The sequence below is a fragment of the Falco punctatus genome (assembly GCF_963210335.1).
Source record: "Falco punctatus genome assembly, chromosome: 4".
In the NCBI taxonomy this organism is placed as follows: domain Eukaryota; kingdom Metazoa; phylum Chordata; class Aves; order Falconiformes; family Falconidae; genus Falco; species Falco punctatus.
The window spans coordinates 13,747,644-13,771,815 of NC_137583.1; the positions used below are offsets into that span (position 1 = coordinate 13,747,644).

Consider the following 24,172-nt stretch of genomic DNA (forward strand, 5'->3'; position numbering starts at 1 on the left):
TCGCAGTGGTGTTCATGGGCTGCCGTGTCTTCTCCCCTTTCACCCCACCCAGGGCCAAGAAGATTGAACTGATCTATTACCTGCTGCAGCAAGATGATGTAATAGTACACACCAGTCATGCACAGATTCGGCTGCAGTCATAAATCACGCATAGCACCTGCTCACATTCTCCTTTTTTGCTTTATTCCAGTATCATTGTTAAAAAATAGACAAAGGAACTTGTCGCTCTGCTCAGTTCTCAAGAAGGAATCAGCTTTTGGCATCCAGGTTCCCCAGCAGTGCTCTGCTTGCATTAGTACTGTTCCTCAAGAGACAGCCCAGGCGCTTTGCCAGGCAGTGCCTGTGTTCTTCCCACATCTACTGAACTTCCTTTTGCTGCTGAACAAACCCCTTCGCCTTGTTCCTCTGCAGCTGAATCCCACTGCTGGCAGCCAGCAGTCCTCCTCCGCTAGGCACTCTCTGCGGTTCAGTGCCATTCCATCACATTGCAAGCTCTCTCCCCTGCAGCAATCCCCTTTACCTGCAGCGGTTCTGAGTACATCTGACTCTCCTCTGCATTTTGCTTTGTGAGTTTCTCCCTGGCCTCTGTCCCAGAAACTGCTGGCACCTTTCTCCTTTGCTGCTGTTCCCTGCAGTGGAGGAGAGGTAGCTTTGGACCAGTGAGGGGAGGTCGCTGAGCAGAAGAGGGTAACCTGTCATCTGCGTGAGGCCTGGGCTGACTGTTCTGCTTGGTTCTCTGCAGGGCACTCTGCAGAAGTTCGTGGATGACCTGTTCCAGGTGATCCTCAGTACCAACCGCCCTGTCCCTCTGGCAGTCAAATACTTCTTTGACCTGTTGGATGAGCAGGCGATACACTATGGGATCGCAGACCCCGAGACCATCCATATCTGGAAGACAAACAGGTACGGTGTTCCCGTGGACCCCAGAGGAGGCACTGCTAAGCTGTCTAGAGCTGATCACTGGCAAAGCGATAGCACCTTCCTCTGCTGAGGAGGAGCAAAACAGGAGTGCAAGGCAGCAAAGCCTGGTGTGAAAAGCTGGTTTTGCTGGGAGGGCAAACTGAGAGGTGGAGTAACGTGCACCATATCTCAACGCCATAGCTGCTACCTTTGCTGATACTCTCTTGCGCTTCCGTCTTCTCTGCAGCCTACCCCTGCGGTTCTGGATCAACATCATCAAGAATCCCCAGTTTGTTTTTGATGTGCAGACATCAGATAACGTAGATGCTGTGCTCCTGGTCATCGCGCAGACCTTCATGGACTCCTGTACGATAGCTGACCATAAGTTAGGGCGGGTAAGTACAGAGGGAGAGGGGAGCATGGTTGGCACGGATGGTTGAGCAGCGCTGCCGCAGGGAGGCAATAAGGTGTATGTAGCACCACTGGGACAGCAGACGTGGCCCGTCCTTGTTCCCATGTGCCACTGGAGCACAGGAGAGTGATGGGGACTCCTGGGAAGAGAGGAGAGAGGAGCTGATTTTGTTTAGCATATAGAAGTTTTTGCATGCTCTTTATTTACAGCTTACAGCTACGTGACAGAGTGTAAACACTAGCTGGCTGTGGCAGGCAGTGTAAGTCACAGGATGCATCTTGGGAGATTCAGGTTGCCCATTAGGAAAACCTACCACCACTACTAGCCCCGTGCCGAGGGTGGAACGGCCCTGTGCAGGTCACCAGAGACAGGATGGGTGGATCTCTGGAGGATTTGGGGAATCAGCTATGCAAAGTTATAAGCCAATGTGATCTCATACTGGTGATCACCCAGCTCCAAGTGGAAGGCTGGACTAGGGATCCCAAGAGGTCCCTTCAGCAACACACCTCGTGGCTCCTCAGACTGCGTTACTAGAAGGGGAGCCTGGTGTCTGAAGTGTCTCTCCATGCGAGGACAAAATTCCCAATCCTGAGTGAAAGACAGAAAATAGCGGTGATGATGTTACCTGCTAAGGTTAGTCCACAGCATGATGAAGGAGCTTTCTGTAATCAGTTCTGGTTTTGGATGTTCAAGGATTCTCCAATCAATAAGCTGCTTTATGCCCGGGACATTCCTCGCTACAAGCAGATGGTGGAAAGGTAAGCAATGAATGTGAGGAGTCATAGTTTAAGCAGTAACAAGGAGGGTAGGAGGAACATCACGCTAATTGCCTGTGTACCGTGGTGTAGGTATTATGCGGACATTCGTCAGACCATCTCTGCCAGTGACCAGGAGATGAACTCTGCCCTGGCTGAGCTATCACGGGTAAGTAAAAAAAAAAAATTATTTCAGAAGTCACCTTGGCCCCTCACCTGTGCATCTAAGAGAAAGTTAGTAATGCAAAGACGAGATATTCCAGCTGAGTGTGCACTTTGGCTCAAACACACTGACCGTTCCCAGTGCTGCTCTGCTTTGTGGCACAACAAGGAGGGCGAGGGTCTGCCCAGCTAGCACTGAAAAGCGTAGTCAATGTTTCAGGGCAAGGATTGTGTGACTTTATTTATTTATTATATCCCCCGCCCCCAACCCTGCTAGGAACTAACTGGTTGCTTTGTGCAACAGGCACATTTCCTAATGAGTTGAGAGGATGCAGAATTTAGAAGAACAATTGTTAGGTGTCTCACAGTTTTGTCTAACTCCCTCTCTTATGTTCAGAATTACTCAGGTGACCTCAATTCCCTGGTGGCTCTACATGAATTGTACAAATACATCAATAAGTACTATGACCAGGTGAGTGTGTTCATACCTGCTAGAAACACATGCCCTTCTCCTTTTACCATCCAATCAATAAACCTCCAAGAATTAGTAATTAAGAGCAGCCAGACTATTACAACGCTGTGTATTGTTTCATTGGCATGTGTAACTTCCGTGTCATATGTTTGCTTTATCCTTATCAGAGGGAGGGAGGAAGTCACAAAAAAGGATTTATCTCTAACTTGAAGGTTGTTGGGATTTTGTGTACACTTTTTTCTTTTTTTTGTTTTTTTTGACGCTGATATCCAAATACTCAGAAATGAAATGCAGTTCAGATTCATTTACTAAAGAGATCATTTTCAGGTGAGAAGTTTAGCATTCATTCTGCGCTACGGAGCCTGTAAGTTATTAGGATGAATCTAGAATACTTACTTGGTGGTTAATTTGAGATGAATTACTGCATAGCCGCTCTAGTCTTGAGCATGCTGGATTCCAGCCTGGGGCTCTCCCCCGTGCGTGGAGTTGAGCTGGCTGGCAGTGTTGTGTGCAGGAGAAAGGCTGCCAGTGAGCTCTGTCTCGTTGTAGATCATTACTGCCTTGGAAGAAGACCCAACGGCACAGAAGATGCAGCTCGGATATAGACTACAACAGATTGCAGCAGCTGTGGAGAATAAAGTCACGGATTTGTGACAGGTGCAGACAGACTGCTCTCCCCTGGCTGAACAGGGACAGTGCTCGTCCTAGCTATACACAGGGTGTCCTGCTGCCATTGGAACCAGACTTTCCAAGGAACCCGCGGGTGACATGAACAGGGATGTCCGAGGCAGTACAAAGTACAAGCGTCCTTGCATCTCAGAGAATATTTTTTTACAGTTTTTTTCTTTTTAAAAGCAAAACAAAACAAAAAAACCCAAACTTTGGTTTTCCTCTAGCAGACTGTCAGGGGGACCACACAGCTCCTTCCTACAGATGTTACGTGAATGTGCCAAGTTTCCAAACAATGCTGTTGAAGAGCCAGGTGACAGCACCAAGCACCGTGTTTGTGGAGTCTTTGGCCTTGCACAGATGCCCTGGCCAACGCTGGGAGTCCCCCTGCAGCTGCTCACTTCAGCAGGGACATGGGAAGCTTTCCCCACACTGACAGCTGTGCCAACTTCTGTCCCCGGCTAGTGAGCGCTCCTGCAGTATCCCACCTGAGAAACTTCCTTGCAGCAATGTCGCCACTGGTTCTGGATGTTGGATGTAGAAAGGAGAGTGTCTGATGGTGAAAGTCTCTTGCTCCCCAGTGTTCTAGTCTCTGAGAGCTTGTGCGCGACACCTGCTTGGATGTAACGTGCTCACCAGCGTGTGCGCTTGCCCAGGGGCCTACTGGAAATGGACAGCACCCCCTCACCTTTTCCCTCAGGACAAATTCAGCATGTGAGAGTCACTGCCTGGCTCGTCTCAGTCGCCGCTGACCCAGCTCAGGATCCATCTTCCTGGTTCCTTGTGGTCAGGAGTTGCCCTGCTCTTTGAAAAAGCACAACTGCCTTGTGCCACTTCCCCTTCCTCCGGTGTCTAGCTGTTCTGCTGCTCTGAACTGGACTTGTAAATACCCTCAGAAAGTTAATGTATTTAAATGCTAAAGGAGAATGTTTTAATTTTGTGGCTTTGAGACAAAGCTTTTTTTGGAGAAGTATCTCTGTGCACTTCTACTGACAAACGTCTGTCAGCACTGGAGCAAAGTTTTCTCCACTGCTTTGTCTGCAGGGATAACTCGTAGATGTCTCCGTTGTTGTAACAACAGTTTGCTTTTCCCCGCAGCTCACTTGAGGGCTTAGCTGTGTGCTCTTCCATTAGGCTTGCTTACACCCTACTCAGTTTCATTTCCCAGACTCTCCTCTTGTGGCACATAGAAAGGTTATTTGGTGAGCTGTGAACTCAAGGAAGCCGTGAAGCACGAGTGCGCTGTTCTCCAGGAGCGTCAGATGTCCTGCAGATGGGTGATTCGTGTGAGGAAGGAGAGGCTGGAGTGGGCACAAGCACAGTTAGCTGCCAGCTGTCACTAGGCAGGTCCTCGCTGCTCCCTCCTCAGCTCCTGGGCTTTGTGAACAGAGCGCTCTGTCCTTCTGGGAGCAAATTCCTATTTATAAGGATACCCTACTTGTTCTTACCCCCTGCTGCTAATTCCACGCTGATGTCCTGCGTGCCCGGGACAGGTAGACAGGTCTGACTCCTCTGTCACTTCCCTGAGGATGTGATCACGTGAGCCAGGAGTGACCAGAGCTAAAACAGGGCAGGATCGTGTCCCTGCCTTTCTTTAGATTGCATATAGCAGTAATTCCAGGCCTATCGATTCAGCCCTGTGGCTTTGTGCGAGCCGTGCACAGTTGCTAAACTGTTCTCTGAGCAATGTGACAGTGAGCTAATGCTGGTCTCTCCTCCTACGAAGCCAGCTCTCTCCTGTGACCCTCTCTCAGCAATATGCCCAGGTACTCTGTGTGCCCAGAGTATGGCCAACATCTCAGTGCCACCCCCTGCTCCTGTCCTGCTGTACAGAGCAGCAGGTGAACTGGCTGGTTGCTGCCGGGGAGAAGACGGGGGACAGTTTGCCTCGCTTCCCCCAGGTGGGCACCAGTTTGGGTCTCGCTCCTGCCTGACCACCCATTTCCACAAAACTTACAGGGGTTTAGCATCTCTGAAGCCTCTGTCTCAACCAAATCTGATTAAATCAGCCCAAAAATAGCTGGGTGTGGAGGAAATGACTGACAGATGGGGGGAAAAGCAGATACAGTGCAATTAGTAAAGCCCATTCCCTTAGGAACTGCAGGAGGTGATTCCTTGGTCTGAGGAGGTGCAGGTGCAGTGGCAGAGTAGCGTTGTTCCCTTGTGCATTGATGGATGGAGTTTGTGCCCCAGGCAGAGCAAGGTGTAGTTGTGGCCTCTCCAACTCGCTGAGTGCCTGCCAGAAGCCACAAGGCTCTCGGCTGGATTTACGGCTCTGCAGACTGTTAATGTCTGTCCCTATTTTTGCAGAATTATCTCTGTACTTTTCTGTAACAGGGTGGCTGGGGGCTTAATTCTGAATCCAGCACCCATTGGCAAAGGGAGGAGGACTTGGTGGCTCTCCTGGAGTCGTAGTGACAAGAGTCCAGGTGTCTGTGCTGAGAGCGCAGCCTGTGCCCGTGTGGCTGACCGAGGCTGTGGGGTAAGTGGGCTCCACGTCCTCTTTGCTTCTCGGTCGTGCTCCTGGGTGTTGGATGTGATCTGCTTTCTCTGAGTGTATCTCTGAAAGTCTGCTTTTATCGGAGCAATAATGAAGACTTCAAAATAGAGCTAAACATAGGTGATTGACTTGTTTAACATCTTCATCTTGTCCTTGCACGGCTGGGCAGGAGGCACTGCCCTGTGCAGGTGCAGTGAGGGTGGAAAGCTGGTAGTGCCCGTCTCTTCCCATCTGTCTGTCCTTGGTGTTCTAGATACCGGCATCCCGCTCCCCTGCGACACACGCTAAAGGCCCCTCGCTGGAATCATCTTGGGTGTTTAGGCATGGCCCCTCTCCTCTCCGTCCATGCCCCTCTCCTGTGGCAAAAATCTGTTACTACAACAGGGTTCTGTTGCATTTAAAAATTTGCACAAAACAGGTTTCATTATGAAAATCCCTGTTGCAGGGAAGACTTATTTATTTATTCCTTACGATCCTTCCAAGTTTCTTCTAGTCTCTGCCTGATTCCGTGACCAGCTTATCAAACACTCTGGAGATGGACGTTCCTTCTTAAGGATGGAGAATCCTCTCTGTATATTCCTGTTTTCTTACAGGTAGAAAGTTCTGTGGGCGCTGGCTGAGAGTGCGCTGACCATTCCCCTTCTGCAAGACCACAAGTGCAGCGAGGGGACGTCGCTGCTTTAATCGTATTCGCAGAAAGGGGATGTTCTTGAATAGCAGGCACTAAAATTTATTTAGTACTGTGGTCAGAGGAAGGAACTTGCTTCCACCATGGTCTGGATGAAACGCCGAGAACTGATCAGTATTAAGACAAATATCCGTTAGTGTATCTGAAAGTCTCCTGTTGGCATGACTAAGAGTAGTTGGCATCCCTGTGATGTAGATGTGAGAGCAGTTGCTTTCATCTGTCTGGTGGCAAACTAGACTGTACCTGGAAGCTTTTTTTTGTTTTTGGTAGAAATTATAGCTGATTTTTTTTTTAATTAAAATAGAGGGTTCTTGGATGCTACTGCCTCAGTGGAATGCCATTTCTTTTTCAAGGTATGCCCTGGTGGCAGCGAGATGCTGCTTTTTTGGTGCCTTTCTTGTTGGGATGATTCTTTTGGTTTCCAGAACACCCAGTGTGTTTGCTCTATAATAGTCTTTCTCCCGGTCCTGTCCTGGTGACTCTGCCCTCTCCCAACTTTGTGACTTGGTGTCTCTCTGTCTGTTACGGTATGGCCTGACCTGCATTTATGCCCTGCCACACCTTAAGTTCTGCTCAGAGCACCCGAGGTACTGTCTTTGTCAAATTGGAATTAATAATTAATATAAAAAGCTTGAAAAAAATCTGAATTTTGTTACATAGTGTAATAACTGTTTGTAGATACTGTTCCGAGATGTAGGAATCTATTGGTGATATAAAAGGTTTTGTCTGTAAATAATCAGTTTAGAGTCCAAATGATTTTAATAAAGAGAATTCTTACACAATAATTCAATAAATTTTAATATACAACCTGCGTGTCGTGCTTCTGTTGCGCAGTGATGCAATTGCCCAGAGTCTATTCCCCGTTTTTTCCCTCCTAACTGGAAACTCGAGCAGCAGGAGCGCTGGGAGCTGTGCCAAGAGCAGGGGCCCTTTTCCCTCCTGCCCCCTCCCTAGTCTGTGAGGTCTTGGCTGTGTCTCTTTGAGATAACCTTGTGCCACCTTCCACTGGTGCCTTCTACTTGGTGGCACTTCTGCTGCCGGAGTTGGAACCCCATCCCTGCTAGCGGGGGGCTGCGAGGGGGGGCTCTGGTCGCGGGGTTCCACCGGGGGTAAGTGGGGAGGGGGTTCCTTTAAGGTGCCGTTTGTGCTGGTCCCTGTTGCTCGCTGTTGGCCACCAGCGTGAGGCAGGAAGCGGGGTTCCGAAATTGGCAAAATAATTCTTACAATAATTGCACGGCTCTTCCCAGACATAAAGCTGGCTCCTGGCCCGTCTGTCCTGTCTTTCCTTTTTGTTTTACTGGCTGAGTTCTGGGTACCGTTGGCTTTTCCCAGCTCCCCGCCCCGGGTGCCGCTGCCCTGGCTCCCGCGGGTCCCGGTGCCCCGGGCGCTGCCGGCGCTGGCTCAGCCCCCGGTGGCGCAGCCGCTGCTCCCCTCCCCCGGTTATTTTTAGTGCGGGGGCGGCAGGTGAGAGGAGGGGGGCACCGGCGAGGGGAGGAGCGCTGCGGGAGCCCCCGGCCTTGCTCCGGGAGCTGCTGCGGGGTTAACCCTTTGCGGCGGGGCTGCGGCTCGGGCTCCGCAGTCGGTGCGGAAACCTGAGCTGCGCCGCAGCGGGGCCCCAGTGCGGGGGCGCCGGGGCGGGGGTGTGTGTGTTTAATAATAATAATAATAATGTGATTTGTACTGTGTGGCCGTTTGTTCATCAGTGCCGCGTGGGTGCTGGGGTCCCATCTCGGCGGGGAAGGCGCTGCGGCCCCGGCTGCTCTCCGCGGAAGGGCGGCGGGGGCAGGCGGGCGCTGGTCCCCAGCACCGCGCCGCGGTGGTGCTCGGCTGCCTGCAGGCACTGCTGGGGGAGGCTGGCGTGCCTCGGGTTGGGTGGCACGGCACATGGGTGGGCTTGGGGAGCCTGGCCCCTCTCCCAGGCTGGTCCTGCCGACAGGCTGCTGGGAGCGGTGGGAAGTGCCAGGCAGCCCCGTTCTGGGGACGGAGGAGCCAGAGGGGAAGGATTTCTCCGTTTCCATCTCAGTGGACCTGTGAATTTCCCTCTATAAATAGTTGCTGTGGAGACCAGAGCCATAGCAGGCTGACAGACCTGCTGCCAGGGAAGGCAGGGAGAGGCCAGCAGTAAAATGAACCCACCGCAGCTGTTCTAGGTCTCCTGCTCCCCCGAAGCCGGGGTTGTTCCCAGAAGCGGTGCTGTGATCCGATACCCTGCCCCGCTCCTCACCACGTCCATCCAGCAATGCAGAAGAGTTTGGTCTGCTCAAGGACATCCCTCCTGGGCAGCGCAGACTGAAAGGAGAGCAGGACCAGCTGGGATCTGGCTTTAGGGAGCTCCGGAATGAGCCAGATGCCGGAGCGGAGTGCCCTGCCTGTGAGCTGCTGCACGGTAAGTCTGCGCAGGGCCCCCGGGGCTTGGAGACCCTGATGGGGCTGCTTTACACTCTATGGTGCAGTTTACAGGGATGCCGCACTCAGCGAGGGCTTGGCAGGTCTGTGTTTGTGCAGAAGATGAAGGTGTGTTGCTCTGGTGAGCTCTGTGACTCCAGAGGACCAGGCGCTGGTGGCGTGACTGGTGGCAGGCAGCTCCTTGTGCCATTCTGTGCAGGGCAGGTGGAGTTGTCCAGGCTGGAGGCGAAGTTCTGCTCCCTGCCTGTGGCTCCCGCAGACCAGGCAGGACCAGTATGTTTTTGGGCTGAAGTTCTCTGACCTGGCCCATGCCTGCAGCAAGCCAGTAGGTCTGTACAATGTAGCTTTGAATGACAAAAGCAAATTAACAGTTGCTTTTAACGTAAAGACATGAAGCGATGAAGGACTTTAAAGCATTGATTGTCCTTTATCACAAAACTTAGAAAAGTATGTTTCGCTCACCTGTAGCAAGTTGCATAGCAACGCTCCTCATCCTTTGCCAGTGCGTCCATCTAGCTAGGGTGGATGGAGGTAACCTTGCATGCTACTGGGTGGACTTGCCTCGCCTCGGCAGCAGAAGGGACATCAGGGCCCGGTGAGCTGCCCAAAAGCTCCGTCAGCCCTTGTGCTGGGGTGCATTTTACACTGAGTCTGTCTTTGGGACCTACTTTCCCACCAAAAGTCTCCTATTACCGTAACAATCCAACTAGGGAAGGTGCCATTGAACTGCCATCTGCACACACTCTTGAGCTTTCCTTTGGCAGGCAAATGGTGGGCGACATAATAAAATCTTCCAGGCTGTTGCCGGACTCGCGGATCAGCCCCTGCTGTCCTGACAGTGTGAGGGAAGAGGGCGCGGTAGATTCTGGTGGTGCAGGAACTGGTGAGGTTACTGGTACGCTCAGTCTGCGCACAAATAAGGAAAATGTTGATATCACCTGTGTTTCACAGCTGAGATGTTAGTAAAAGAGTGGCTGTACAGACATGCAGCTTCCTGGAGGTTTATGCCTAAAAGAGACTGATTCTGAAGGGTTAGAGGTGTAAAAATGCCATGGCTAGAGATGTAAAAACATATGGAAGCGGAGGGTGAACAGAGCAGTGTTGGCTCTGGCAGTTTGGGTTGTCCCTGCCAGGATTAGTCTCAAGCCCAGTCTGACCCTTAGCTGGAACCGTGCCGGGAGCTTGCCGAGTGCCCCAAGGCAGGCTGCATCCCTGGCTGCTGCGTGGGGAGAGGAGCATCAGCAGGTGGAAAGAAACTTCAGGCTTTTTGAGGAAGTTGTGCCTCTGCCTCAGCACCTGGAAGACATTGGTGTCCCAGAACAACTCCCTGTCTATGTGGCTCCCACCGCTACCACCACCTCCATCCCACAGGAACTATTTCTGAAAATCCTCCAGTACAGGCGAGCTCTTAGCTTTAGTGACCTGATTTGAAGGATTTGAAGGTCAGTATTTCTACCCGTGCTAATGGTCTGCTGGGATTATTATCACCTGTCTCAAGCTCTGGCAATGTGTGTTAGCCTGAAGCTTCAGCCGTACAGCAAGTGGCATTGCCAAGTTACGGCAGGCTGGACTGGGAATACCCCAGCTATGGCAGTTTACACCTATATTTCCATTAGCAACACAGGTTCTGGGCTGCAATTTCAGCTGACTGGTGCTGAAGCCAATTCTACACAGGTGCTGCGAGGTGGGGGGACAGCAGTTGCATCAGTCTATCTGCAGTGTCTCAGTGTTTGTGCCTTGGGCTGTCATAGTAACAAACCCCAGGAACAGCCTCCCCCTCCGTCACAGCCTCTTGCTAGGGTATCACAGGACAGTCAGGGATAAACCTGTGCCCCGGCCCTGGAGCTGGGCTGCAGGCAGATCTGCAGTGTTGCAGTGTCTAAATGCAGGTCCTGCTTCATGCCCATCTGGAGCGTGATGCTCCTTCTGCCAGCAAAAGCCCAGAGATGTGCCCTCCTCAGCTGGTACGGGGATGGGGAGTGGGTGCTTTCCTCGTAGGAGAGGATCCCACAGTCCCTGCTAAGCCCCTGCAAATCCACACTGGGCACAGGGAAACCTGAGACACCCACCTGGCCCTGGCTGCACACCGCCAGGATCCCTGCCTGGCCCCAGCCTGCCAGCTTTCCTCTTCTGCACTCTTAAAATAATCCCTGCCCCTGTGAAGTGCCAGAAACATTTGTAACAGCCCGCTCCAGGGGCTGATGAAGAGGATGGGAAGGAAGGGGGTGAAGGGACAGAGGGGGTAGGAAAGGGCATCAGTGTGCACAGCATGCAGCAGAAGTAAGGCTGCCCTGCAGCTCTCCAACTCTCTTTAAAGGAATAAAGTGCTGAAGATCACACTGCCCGTGCCCGACCCGGTTCTCTGCTGCTTTGTCCCCCCGTGCCAGGACCTGCTGCTCTGTTGGGCCATGGAGGAGCAGGTGCAGGAGGAGATGCCAGCAGCCCACTGCACAGGTCAGTCCTCGGGCATGTGGCTCCAGAGCCAAGATCGTGCCACACTCTTCCCAAGCCAGAGGAGGCCACCAGGACCTGTCTGGCCGTTCCTCCAGGAGGATGGCTGTCCTCAGCGGCTCCTTCAGCCTAGGAGCATTTAGAGATGACAGTAATGTCTGTTGGTGATGGTCCCCGCAGGAGGCCACCACCCCGTGCGTGAAGGAGACGTGTTCAACATGCGATACCAGGCTCTGCGCAAGCTGGGCTGCGGCGCCTTTGCCACCGTCTGGCTGTGCCAGGACATGAGGTGAGGGGCTATAAGTGCTTTTCAGGGAGGTGGGAAGGGCTGGCTGGTCTCCTGGGTGGGACCAGCTGCTCTCGCAGAAGCAGCAGAGCACAGCTGCATGCCTTAAGCGTATCGGCGTCCCTCAAGCATAGGGCAAACGTGGCAGCAAGATAGTGGGGTGCAATGAGCAGAGCTGGTCCTCAGAAACCAAAGAACATAAATAAGGTGGCATCAGCCCTCGCTCTGCTTTTGTTCTCATTCAGACCCTGCAGTATGTGTGCTCTGCCTTTTTCTCTCCAGTCTCTTGCTGGTCCCTGGGGCAGCTGTGCTGCCAGATGCCGGCAGCATCACCAGGAGGGACGCCCACGGGCAAGGCTGCTTGCAGGAGGGCAGCACCTCCCTGGGAAGCCCAGGGCTGGGTGGCAAGGAGAAGGGGAGATGCTGCTGGTCAGGGCCACTCTGGCCTGCATTGGTTGGCAGTTGTGATTCATTTCCCAGGAGGAAGAAGCAAGTAGCTGTGAAGGTCCTGAAAAGCAGGGAAGGCTTTGCTGAGGCTGCCAAAGACGAGGTCGCTCTCCTCCGCTGTGTACGTATATTCTGGGGCACTTTTGCTCTGTGGGGATGGCCACTGAGTTCACATCTGAGCACCAGCCTCATCATCCCTTCTCCCTCCAGGTCTCAGTCTGAGGAGCTAGGTGGGGAACAGAAAAAAAACCCAAAAGTTAGGGAATTCGTAGAAACTGCCCTGGCTCAGCACTGGCCTCTGAAATGGGCACCTTCTCCTTCCTTCTGTCATACTGAGACATGCTGGCTGTGTCCTACTTGCCCTGTCAGCAATTTCTTTCAGCTGAGACTGAAATCCAGTAAATAGGGGGAACTTGCAGAAAGATGAGGCAGATAATCAACAGAAAAAGTGTTAATGTTCTTAAGCAGGAGATGGGAGTGTGTCTGCTGCATTTGTGTCATTCACAGCTCAGAGGACACTGGTCTATCACAATGCTGATACTGAAGGAAAAGGAAATATCTGGGGGGAAAAAAAAGCAGGATGTAGTGAAAATATAATAAACGTCTGAAGTCAGAAAGCTTCCTCCAGCCTTTGCTAATGGATGTGGTAATTAGGTGCCTGCATCTGGGTCTCAGCTAGCTGCCTTTGAAGATGGCTTGACCTGCTAGTTCTAGAAAGGTCATGGTTACAATTCTTGAAGTTTGCCTAAATGCAAAGTTACATCAGCTTTAGATGAGTAAAAGCCATTACATTTTGCATTTCAAATTACTCTGAGGCCTTTCTCCAACAGGTCTGAGAAAGATTTAGTTCACACCTGTAAATCTGTAGGCCATATCCAAAGGGACATGAGCCAGACCCAGTCAAGCAAGAGGAAGGACCAAGCGGCACTAATTTAATGCAATCAGAGGGCTGCTTTCCTACACATCAGCACGATCCCGCACACAGACCGAGCCTGACCATTGCTTTATTACCAATTCTCTCTGAAAGACGCGCCTTCCCATTCAGCAGAATACAGCTGGTCCGCAGGGCTGTTCCCACCAGCACAGGGTGGTCGGTGCCCGCAGAGCTCGCAGGAGAGACGATCTGGTCTGCTGTGCTTCCGTGGCTGCTCACCTCCATTGTGCCAGCACAAACCTCCTGGCACTGGTGCAGGCAGATCTGGCATCTCCACAATGTGCCAAACCAAAATCCCAACAGTTATGGCTGTGAAGAGAAAAAAAAAAAAAAAACCCTATGAACTGCTGTACCAGGATCACTGCTCTGTGAGAGCAAACTCCTGAAACCTCGCCACGCCAGTGTACCGTGCAGCTGCAGGAGCTGGGGGTACCGCAGCACCTGTGCCTGGGCAGACCGGGGGTTCAGCCAGCGGCAGATACCCAGCTGGGGGTAAGGACAAGCTAAGCGCAGGGTGCTGCTCCCATTGAATGCTCCCCTGGCCTACGGCAGTTTCCAGCTGGAGATTTCTTGGGCCAAGGGCGATGTCTGTGTGGGCAGTAATTAGTGGATTTACCTTCAAGAGACCTGCCCTGCTTTCTTGTGAGCCCACGCGGGCTTCATCGCCTGCAGTCCCCTGTGACAAGGACTGCCACCACCTGCCCACTGTGCTGCATGAAAAGCCACCTCCTCTGTTTCGTTTTCAAACTTCCCGAGCACTAGGTTTGATGCCACCTGGTTCTTGTATGAAAGTTCTGCAGTCAGCCCATCCACCGCCACTCTGTGTCTTACAGATCTCTGTGGTACTTGCCTGTAGCCAACCCTTCCCCAGCCCGAGGGAGCCTGCGCCGCTGGGCTCCTCCAGGCGTGGAAGCGGCTCTGCTCCAGTAGGACAGGCAGCCTTGGAGTGACCAAAGACAAAGTCTCTGCCGCTCTGCAGCCCCTTGCCAGAAATTGCTGAAAGGAATGTATGGTTTTTTTAAAAAAAAGGTCCCAGCCTGCTACTCTCAGCTGGGGAGGGACAAGGCCATTCCCACCCTAAGGAGGAGCAGAGGCTGCAGAAGGGCAAAGGAAACGGACAGCCGTTGCTGGTGGGAGCAGGGAGCTGTGTGCTTAGGGGAATGCCCTGCCAGCACAACCAGGAGCACTTTCTGGGCCTCCATGGGATAGAATAAGCAGCAAGAAGTGTGCTAGACACTGTTAGCAGGATGGGTTTGAGTTACTCAGACACTGTGAGGGTGATGGTCCCACCTGGTCAAGAGCTAGACAACATGCAGAAACATTCCTTGGTAATAGACTTTGCTTGTGTGTTTGGAGCCTGGTTTCCCTGATGCTGTTTTCATGGGATTTGTCAGGAGGTGCCAACTCCTGGAAGAAAAGGTCTGTAGAACAAGGTAAAATGGGTGCAAGATGTCCTTGTGCATATCCATGTCTCTAATTGCAGCTCTTGGAATCCTCCCTCAGGTGAGCAGTATGAAGAAGAAGGACCAGGCAGGAGAGAACATCGTCTCTTTATTAGATGACTTCAGAATGATCGGAGAGAATGGATTCCATATCCTTCTGCTGAGAGTGCTGCAGCTCTGGGTCAGCAAAGCCTGGGCTGGCCTCCAAGAGCTGCAGGATGGTGCAAAGCTGAGCGCTCTGCTCCCATGGACGAGCAGGGCCAGGGCACGTGGAGGTGGCTGGAGGAGAGAGGTTGGATAAGGAGATATTTGGCTGATCTAGTGAAGGGCAAAAGGCTGGTGGTAGCATCTTCTCTCTGTTAGTGAATCCCTGACTCTTTCCCACATGCTTGCTTGGTGTTTGAGGCGCTGGGTCCCTCCCTGCGATGTCTGATGGGCAACTACACAGCCCAGGGACTGCCTCTGCCTTTTGTGAAAAAATCTTTACAGCAGGTGAGAACTTAGCTGGAACTGGGTGAGGGCACCGAGGGACTCTTGGCATAGTCTTCATCTTGGGGTCATCTGCCATGATCCCCCTGACTACATCTGCCAAGGAAGGGGTAATACAGAGTGGGTGCCCAGGGCACACACCTTTTTAAGGAAAACAGTAACTATTTCTTTTGGGTCTAAGGAGATAAAACGTTAATTAAAATGCAGTGTGGGAAGTCATCACCTCCCTGTCAATACCGGGGCACTCGCTGTATATTACTGCCCAAGCTTGCCCTGTCGGGTTTGGGAAGGAGCTGGGGCCACCGCCACGAAGAGCCAGCAGCCTGCAGACCTGCACCGGGGATTCGGGCTGGCACTTGTGTCCCCATCGTCTCAGTAATCACTGAATTCTCCAGCAGTTGTGCTGCTCACAGGAGTAGCAGGGGGACAAACAGCCTGCCATAGTTGTGCTTCTTGTGGGCAAACCATGTGTATCTCTGCCCTCCTGCTGCCCCGAGAAGTCCTGTCTGGCGGCAATGCCAGACCTCTGGCATTCGCCTTGGCATCCAGCCGCGGGTAGCAGTGGCAGGTCTGGCAGCTATCTGCACAGTACCACCAAAGGCTGCTCAAGGTCTCCCTCAGCACTGAGGGCCTTCCAGGGCTTTCTAAATTGCAGGTTTGGTTGGCTGGTCCTCCACCCATGTTGAGGTTTTCCTGCACAGGGTCAGCTCTTCCTTCATCCCCTGTAAGGATGTAGTGTGCTGATCAACCAGATCGTGAAAACTGAGCTTCTTATGCATTGGCTGGGAATAGCTAAGGAATGAGAAACCTGAGTGAGCCCCCAGAATAGTTAAAATTACATTTTGCCTCTCATACTGAGGTTTATCAGAGGTCTGCACGCTTGCCAAGATGAAGATTTGCTACCTTGATTCCTATGCCCTTCTAGGGACACTAAGAAAGAAAAGCGCTTCTTCCTTCATCCTGTTCTTTGGAATAACCTCTTCCTCCTCTGAAGAATCTCCACTAACAAAACTGTAGTGGCATTTATCTCTGTGCCCCATTTCACACCCAAGCCTTTTGCTTAATCCATTCCTTTATCTGCTGTAATTGTAAAATCTCAGAATCTTTTTTCCCCCTTTGGATCGGCACTGGGGCAGTATTTACTTCTGATTCCTTCCAGTTTAGCTATTTAAATCTTTCCCCACGTTTCACAGTTACCATTTAAGGGTGACATTTCCCTGGGGCTGGTATTCGTCCCAGAATAGAATTTGATAATACAGAGAATATTTGCCAGCCTTTTATGACTGACCAGAGTGTTTAAAAAACAGATGTAACTCTCCCAGTAGCCTTTTTGCTGTTACTGATTCCTGATAGTGACTGCTTCTCTCTGGTAGGCGTTGTTTATCTCTCCCCTGTGACAGGGCAGACTCTCCCTGCTCCATTGTAAGCCGTTCTTTCCCTACATGGCTCTCCTGCACTGCCTTTAAGTCCTTTCTACATGCGCTCCCTCCTCCTGTCTGGGTTATGCTACACCTCCTTTCCTTTCCTTGTACGATGGGACGCCCTCCCATGCCATGTCACTCTATAACTGGCCCCCAACTTCCATTCGAATGATAATCAGCAGGAAGGCAGGGTGGTCGAGGACATAAAAGCCATACAAACAGAAGTGTTTGTTCAGGAGAAAGCTCAGCTTTGCAATCGCAATGCCTCCTTGTAGCTCTGTCCTCTTTCCATGTCCTCTTGCCTGTCCACGCTGGTACCTGTGGCTTTTCACGTGTCACCCTCACCTCCCCCAGCCAACCACCTCCATGCTGGGCTCCCCAGGCCCCCTCTCGCTCAGCGGGCTGGGCACGTGGGGCTCCAGCGCCTGCTCCTCCTGCAGCACTGCGTGATGAAACTCTTTGTGCCAGCTCCCACGGGGCCACCCCAACCGGTGTCACCTCCAGCTTAGCACAGGACACTCGTTATACAGAACCTCTTGTGGGTAATCACCAGTGCCCTCTTTCTTTGATACCCGAACATGCACAGCTTGCACACCCGCTGCGCCCCACTGCTCCGACAGCGCTGGCAGCTGCCCAGGCGGGGAGCGGTGGGGACCCTCGCGTTGCCGATGTGACTTGCTGCCTGCTTGCCCAGGTGCTGGCAGGGCTGCACTTCCTGCACAAGTGCTGCCGCATTATCCACGCGGACATCAAACCGGAGAACATCTTGCTGTACGGACATGACAAAAGCCTCCAAAGGCTTCTGCCTGATACACTCGACTGCAGCCAGAGAACAGATTTGAGGCTAAAGGGACCAGGTGAGCACTCCCCGTTTTTTTTAACAAGGGACTTAAGTGTTTATTGCCAGGAGGGAAACACAGGCAGCAGGTACAGATATTTTAGGAAAGGTTTCCATCTCCTGCAATGGCCAGTATAAAACAGGATAGCCAGCTTATGTTGCTGAGAGGCCGCTCTGTTTCTGCTCAATACAAACTTCAGGCTGAGAGGCTACAAGCTGCTCAAGGCACCTACAGAAACGTGCTCTTGCAGGTAGGTTTGTGTGGAGAACAACTACAAGATCATGGGCATATGTTAACAGCTCCACCACGACCTCGGAGCTCATTCTTATGGCTTTAGGTACAGATTAGTTCCTTTGTTTTCAGCCACTGAAAGGTTTACATATAAAATTATTTGATCAGAAAGCTGTACAACACTTCTGCTCTTTATTTCCTGTATTTCTGAGGTTTGTGGGAGACTTGCATGTACTGCTAATCTTCAAGGCCTTTTGAAAAATAATTTATTTGCAGAGAACGGTGTGAATATCAAATAAGACATAGGGCTGGAGAGTTTCTTGAGAGATCAGCTCATCTCTCAGCAATGAGACCCTTTATATTATCCTCACACGATGCTCTCCCATGAGCATTTCTCCCACGATGGTGCTGTTTTGTCTCTCGAACTCTGGGGCAATCAGGGAATGCTAAATTAATGACCGAGTCTTTTGCTTGGAGCAGAAAAGCACAGTATTAGGCACAGACTGACAGCTCACTGTAAAGCGGCAGACCAAAAATTACCCTTCTACGGGGTCATATGAAAATGTAACCTTTACGGTGCTTGCCAAGCAGGCTGTGTCCAAGGTCTGTGACAGCCAGGACTGCTGAAGGCTAAGGAGGCATTACAGATGTTTTGTGTCTGACTAGTGCTGGTAGGATGTGCTGTCCTCCAGGCCCACAGTAATTTAACCTTGGTGCTAGAGGAACCTTGCAGTAGGACAGGAGTACATGGTCACACCACTCCAAGCTACTGTCCTCCCAAACATCCTCTTAGATTTTGACTGGGTACCAGCTCTTCCTTTGTGTTTCCTAAAAAGAGGTGGCATTTTATTGGTGATAAAAACCTTTTAGGACCTTTTAGGCTGAAAAGCTTTAAAGGCAGGCATACGTGCCTTTCCTGTGGTAACTGATGTATTACCTGTTGGTTTGGAAAGACCTGGTTTCTCTCTGTCCTTTCCATCTAGGAGGTGATCTTGGCGATCGATTGGAAGAATCTGATTTAATGAGCATAGAAGTGAAGATTGCAGATCTGGGCAGCGCGTGCTGGACAGTGAGTCTGCCCCGAGTCTCAATTCCATGACGATGCAGGATGCTGTGTGTTTCTTTCCATTCTGCCCTGCGTGTCTGTCCTTTTACAGCTGAATAGCTATTTCAGTGTGCTGAAGAGGTGCCAGTTTTGGGGGGTGTTATATTCAGCAGTCCCGACTCTGAGCTGGGCACCGTACTCCTGGAGACGCTGCCAACTTTGGACATTTCTTCAGCTTGCAGATGGTCCCTACAATTAGAAATTCAAAACAGTGTTCAGTGTGAAATGTTGGGAGATAAATTCACCCTTGTGTCAGTGAGGCTGAGAACGTGCCGGCTGTGCCCTGTGCAGTTTAATGCATGTATTTGGCTCTGCCCCGTGCAGAGTTTAATGCATGTATTTGGCTCTGCCCCGTGCAGAGTTTAATGCATGTATTTGGCTCTGCCCCCCAGCGTCCTCCTCGCCGTGCAGGAAGCTTGTGAGCACAAGTGTTGTGGTCACTTGTTTATGGACACTAACTGAAGGGAGTTTGTTTCCATTTCAGTACAAGCCTTTTTCCAAGAAGATACAGACTCAGCCATACCGTGCCCTGGAAGTGCTTCTCGGATTAGACTACGGCACTCCCGCGGACATCTGGAGCACAGGCTGCCTGGTAGGACTGGGGACGACGCTGCGCGTGCACAGGGGGTGACGGACAATAACAGGCCAGGGGCAGCACCCACCTATATACAAAACTTCCTTGCTGAAAAGGAAAAAAGGGGCAGTCTGCACTCATTCACTTTGGAGTGAAAGTATGCTGCTGATAAAATTCACTCTTAATTAGTTTAAGCTGTAAGGCAGTTCACACTCCATATATGCTAACTCATAGGCTTGACTGAGTCAGACACATACTGCTTTTCATCCTGATGGAGCTAAACGTGCTGTTTCATCTTCGTACAGATCAAACCAGTGTGAATATTTCCGTATTTTAGGATCAGTTTTGTGTAGCAGCAAGGGAAATTGGTACTATCAGTTAATGGGGAAGAAAAGCTCAAGTTAGTGAGTTAGAAAAAAAGTCAGACCGTGAAGTAACAATGCTACTTCTCCCTGTCAAGGCATTTGAAATGGCAACTGGGGAGTGTCTCTTTGATCCTCAACCTGGGAAATATTTCTCCAGAGATGATGGTAGGACTCCCATGAATTTTATTCATTTCACTGACAGAAGCATCACAATCTTTGTATCTAGATGTTTTTTCCCCTCCCTCTGTCTAGATCATGTTGCTCGTATTATTGAACTCCTGGGAAGAATTCCTCCTCAAATTGCTTTCTCCTGGAACAAGTCAACAAAATTTTTCAGCAGGCCAGGTAAGAACTGGAGTGAGGAAGTTTACTCTAAAAATCACTGTGGATCTCTGACACACTCCTTAATGCACACTGAACACCACCCCCCCACCCCCCCCCCCCCAAATTACATTACACAATACAGGCTACAAGCAGGAACAGAACACAAGTGGAGATTTCATGAACAGCAGTAACACTCCCTGCCCTGCCTACCTTTGTAATCCAAGAGCATTCCAGGGATGAATGCAAGATCCTGAAAAATGGTCATAGCAAACACCCAATAGGCAAAACATTTCCATTCATTCTCCTTTGGATTTGGAGAGAATGGAAATACGGACAGGAAACAGCTACATGCCAGGAAGGCCGAAAAGTGCGTAACTGGTGGGATTTCACCCGTTCGCTGGCAGAGAACAATGATGATCTGGAACGGGACACTCATATCCTTCCAACATGGCTGTTATATTTAGCCTTCTGACCCAACTGTAACGTCTCTTCTGTTTTATTCTCCCCAGTTCCTTTCCCTTTGACTCATTAGGCTTGAAACCCTTGTCTTTGACTTCAAGGCATCACACGACTCCAAACTTCTGCAATTTAGTCTATCATGCTCTTTCTCTGCTTTCACGCGCACCAGCCACGCAGCCTCAGCCTCCCCCCAAGTCACCCCGTGCCGCGTGCTAGCCTTACGCTGCAGTTTAACAAGCACCTCCCAGCACATTCCCATCCTCTTCTTGCACTTATTCCCACTACAGAGCTCAAAAGAAATGAGTCAAAACTAGTTCTTGTTCTACATTCATTCTCTGTGCGAACCAAACTGGCCTGACCACATATGCCTAACCTGAATCGCTGCATGCCACCACACACTGCTAGGGATGAGGATAGCTTCTCGGTCAGCTGTGGCACACTCCTGGGCCCCGCAGAGCTGGTAGACACAAAATACATGAGATGCTAGTGTACTACTAGGGATGGTGGCTTCTCGGTCAGCGGTGGCATGCTTCTGGGCCCCGCCGAGCTGGCGGGCACAGATCCATGTACCGCCAGCGTCCGGTGAGCTCTGGCACCGAAGTGGCCGACGCAGTGCGGGCCGCACGTGGGCAGGCAGAGGGAGCAGCAGCCGCACGGCTGCCCCGGGAATGCCTCGTTCGCTCTTGGCGTGTTGTCGCCCAAGAGCGGCGCTCAGGGATGGGGAGGCTCCAAGCGCTAGCTTGGGAAGATGATTCTGAGAGACACCCGCTGGCCCGGCCCGCACCGGCAGCGCGGGCGAAGCAGACCGAGAGGAGGGTGAAGCGAAGGGAGGGCGCCTTCAGGACGCTTTGGATGACTCTACAAGGCGAGCAGCCGCAGCCTCTCAGGCTCGCGAGTGTAACTAAGGCGCTGTGCTTACGCTGTCTTTGCTTAGGCGCTCTCCTGCGGCTCTCCAGGCTCTCCCCCCGCAGCCTGCACAGCACCCTGGCGGACAGGCACCGCTGGAGGCAACACGAGGTCACCCCCTTCGCCAGCTTCCTCCTGCCCGCGCTGCAGTACGCGCCGCAGCGCCGCGCCACAGCCGCCCAGTGCCTGCAGCACGCCTGGCTCAGCGCGCCCTGACCGGCCCCGCGGCCCCTCGCCCCCCGGGACCCCACCCCCACCCGGCCAGAGTGGCGGCGGCCCAGCCCGGCTGCCGCGGCGGGGGGCGGCGGGCGCTGCGCACAAGATGGCGGCGGGGCCGGGCCACCCCTCAGGCGCTGGCGGCTCGTCAGCCTCCGGCTGCGCGGCCTCTCCCCAGCGACCCCGGCAGCGGGCGGTGTCTCCGGCTTTGTCCCGCAGCTGCTCCCGCACCGGGGCTCCATTCGCCTTCCTTAAACGTCCTTTCAGCTCGCGTAGTCCGCCCGCAGCGTTAATTGGAAGCAGCAATTAACGTCCTACGGTCTCGACGTCTGCAGGGCTGCTTAAGCCGGGGAAAGGGCCCTTCCGCGCCTGGCCGTCCTTGCGCTCGCTTCCCGACAGCTGGGGCCCGGCCAGCCCGCCTCCCCCGGGGCGGCCGCGCTCCCCCTGCTCCCAACAAGGACGCGGCACCTGGGCACCGGGCACAGTCCCGCGGCCGGGCAGCCGCACCCGGGGCCACTCCCGACCGGCCCGCCGCCCCTCCTTCCCGCCGCCCCACGCAGCCGGCCCCACGCCCTCTGTCTGCGGCTCCGGGGACAGAGAACCAGCCAGCTGCGGGCCCCGGCGCTGTGCCGGCACCTCGCCCCACCGGACCCGGCCTGCACGGGAGGCGGCGGTCTCGGCACGGCCTGCCCTCCCGCCCGCCTCAGGAGGGCCCGCCAGAGCCCAGCAGCTCGGCGGCGCGGCACCCGCGCTCCGCCAGGCCTCACGGGGAGGCACCGGTGGTGGGTGGGCCCCGGATCCCCCCCGGCGAGACCCCGGCCCAGGGCCACCCCCCAACCCCCCCGCAGCGCGGACGTGCCGAGCGGCAGGCCCGCTCCCGCGCCGCTGCGCCTGCGCCCTGCGCCCCCTCCGCTCCCTGCCCGCGCATGCGCGGCGCGGCGGCGGCTGCCGCCCAGGAATCTGGGGCGCCCGCACCGCCCCTTCTTTCTGCCACGTGTCCCGACGCGGGAGTTACCCCGCGGAGAGCGGCGCCTCGGCGGGGGCGGTGACGGGCCCCGCCGGCCCCGCCCCTCGGCACGTAGCGCGGCTCAGCCGGCAGGCTCTGTCGCAGCCCGCCTGGCTGCACCGCGTCGACGCTGGCGGCCGCCTCCTCCTCCCCCCCCTGCGGCCCCCCTGCGCCGGCCGACTGGCAGCTCACCGCGCCAATGGGGCGCCAGGACCGTGGGGCGAGCGGCGGGGCGGACGCGCGGCTCCCACTGAGGCAGGAGCGCGGGCGGGACCGGACGGCGAGTCGGCCAATGGCAAGCGTGGGCGGGCGGGGAGCTGGCGGCGGCGGGCGTCCCGGCGGGGCGGGGCGTAGCGCCGTGGCAGCCAACGGGAGCGGGAGTGGGCGTGTCCGGGGCGCCCCTGGCGCCGGCGCCGGGGATCCCCGTGCGCCCAGTGCCGTTTCCGCCCGGCTCGGGGAGAAGCCGCCGCTACTGCTGCCAGGGGGAGGGGCTGGCGCCGCGGCCGCCGCCGAGGGCTTGCTCCCGCCGGCTGCTCAGGAGACGCCGTGGCGCTGAGCCGGGCCTAGTGCCGCGCGGGGGCCCGGGGAACGGGCCGGCCAGGTAGGCGCGGACGGGTACCGGCCGTGCCCGGCGACGGGGCTGGCGGGAGGGAATGCCCAGGCGGGAGGGCGGGCGGCCGCGGGGGGCTCCCGGCGCGGGCCGCGGCCCGGCGCTCCGCCCTGCGCCAGCCTTGGGTGGTCCGGGCGTCAGGGCCCCGCCGTGGCGGTGGGGCAGCGGCCCCGGAGGCCCGGCCCGGCCCCGACCCGGCGGGGGAGGCCCGGCCCGGCGGCGCGGGCCATCATGGCGGTCCCGGTGGTGCGCGCCCGCCCGCGGCGGCCGGGCTGGGGCCGGTGGTGGCAGGTCGGTGCGGGGCCGCGGCTGGGGCTGGGGCCGGGCCCCGCCGCGGGGCTTTGTCGGTGGAGGCGAGCGGCGGGGAAGCCCCGCCGTAGGCTGGCCTCCTCCGCTCCCCCTTTTCCTCCCTATTATCCCGGGGGGGGCTTAGGGGTTGCTGTCCGTCTCGGGGCGGCCTCCTCCGGGCGGTCGCTGCCTTGCCCCGGCCGCCGCTACCCGCCCCGAGCCGCCGGCCCCTCTGGGCCTCGGGGGAGGCGGTGTTTAACCTGCATTTTCTGCTTTCTCATGGTGCCCGTGCGGCGTCTTCCCCCGTAACCCCCTGCTCCCGGCCCGCCCGGCGCCGCGGGCTGCAGCGCGGATCCTCCTGCATTTCCTCGTCCGTCACGCGTGGCCGCCGCGGGGTGGGTTCCCGGTCCGGTCCGGCCCCCGCCGCCTTCCCTCCGCCGGCGCGGGCAAGGTCACTGTCGCCCGGCGGCTCGTCCTTGGGTGCCGGTGACCGGAGTTCACCGCCGTGTCGGGCGGGGAAGCGGCGGCGGGCAGCGCCGGGCCGGCCGCGGGGGAGGGCAGGAGGCGAGGTGCGAGGCCGCGCGTGGCCCCGTGGCCGCGGCGAAATGGGTGCAGCAGCGGCGCGGGGGCGGTCACAGCCGCTTCCCGGCCGTGTCCCCGCACTCCTCTGCTGGGCGCCGGGATCCCCGGGTGGGCCGTGCGGTTTTGGGGGGGGTGGGTCTGCAGAGGGCACGGTGCTGCATGGCTGCTCCGCGAGGGAATGGCAGCGCCGAGGGTACGGCTGGGGCAGGGGGCGAACGCCTCCCCTCGTGAGA

At 54.8% G+C, this 24,172-nt stretch overlaps 3 protein-coding genes and 1 long non-coding RNA gene across 15 annotated transcripts in view; 3 read left to right on the plus strand and 1 right to left on the minus strand.

The window, feature by feature from the left end:
* Positions 1 to 6,849, plus strand: part of PLXNB1 (plexin B1) — an 88,115-nt gene extending 81,266 nt beyond the window's left edge. For 6 of the 7 annotated variants that reach the window (XM_080385567.1, XM_080385571.1, XM_080385570.1 and 3 more), the window contains 5 exons: positions 743 to 903; positions 1,148 to 1,295; positions 2,006 to 2,070; positions 2,161 to 2,236; positions 2,627 to 6,849. In XM_080385567.1, the coding sequence (XP_080241693.1) occupies positions 743 to 903; positions 1,148 to 1,295; positions 2,006 to 2,070; positions 2,161 to 2,236; positions 2,627 to 2,911 (735 nt within the window). In that variant the 3' untranslated portion in view covers positions 2,912 to 6,849. The remainder of the gene's footprint in view (positions 1 to 742; positions 904 to 1,147; positions 1,296 to 2,005; positions 2,071 to 2,160; positions 2,237 to 2,626) is intronic. The other variant, XM_080385568.1, reaches the window with a different exon arrangement.
* Positions 6,850 to 6,993: 144 nt separating this feature from the next.
* Positions 6,994 to 22,462, plus strand: LOC308063137 (SRSF protein kinase 3-like). Its single transcript, XM_080385707.1, has 10 exons — positions 6,994 to 11,704; positions 12,182 to 12,269; positions 14,586 to 14,690; positions 14,930 to 15,016; positions 17,129 to 17,291; positions 18,488 to 18,573; positions 19,094 to 19,201; positions 19,644 to 19,713; positions 19,801 to 19,893; positions 21,266 to 22,462. The coding sequence occupies exons 1-10, from the start codon at positions 11,583 to 11,585 to the stop codon at positions 21,451 to 21,453; spliced, it is 1,110 nt and encodes a 369-aa protein (XP_080241833.1). The 5' UTR covers positions 6,994 to 11,582; the 3' UTR covers positions 21,454 to 22,462.
* On the minus strand, positions 17,684 to 21,390 carry LOC308063139. 5 transcript variants are annotated; one of them, XR_013927849.1, is made up of 4 exons: positions 21,251 to 21,390; positions 19,133 to 19,291; positions 18,442 to 18,798; positions 17,684 to 18,332 (listed from the first exon to the last, which is right to left on the minus strand). It is a non-coding gene; the product is annotated as an uncharacterized lncRNA (long non-coding RNA). The 5 variants fall into 5 exon arrangements; XR_013927851.1 differs by lacking the exon at positions 21,251 to 21,390 and adding an exon at positions 20,083 to 20,896; XR_013927848.1 differs by lacking the exon at positions 19,133 to 19,291.
* Positions 22,463 to 22,768: 306 nt separating the features above from the next.
* Positions 22,769 to 24,172, plus strand: part of SETD5 (SET domain containing 5) — a 66,257-nt gene continuing 64,853 nt past the window's right edge. The window contains exon 1 of one of the 2 annotated variants that reach the window (XR_013927844.1): positions 22,769 to 23,060. The gene's annotated coding sequence lies outside the window, so the exon portion shown is untranslated. The remainder of the gene's footprint in view (positions 23,061 to 24,172) is intronic. The other variant, XM_080385595.1, reaches the window with a different exon arrangement.

Excerpts from the sequence above, each read along its gene's own strand:
- LOC308063137 (XM_080385707.1), top strand. The coding sequence starts at position 11,583 with ATGGTCCCCGCAGGAGGCCACCACCCCGTGCGTGAAGGAGACGTGTTC. Across the intron at positions 11,705-12,181 it reads TGGCTGTGCCAGGACATGAG|GAGGAAGAAGCAAGTAGCTG; the intron begins GTGAGGGGCTAT and ends TTCATTTCCCAG. Across the intron at positions 19,202-19,643 it reads TCTGGAGCACAGGCTGCCTG|GCATTTGAAATGGCAACTGG; the intron begins GTAGGACTGGGG and ends CTCCCTGTCAAG.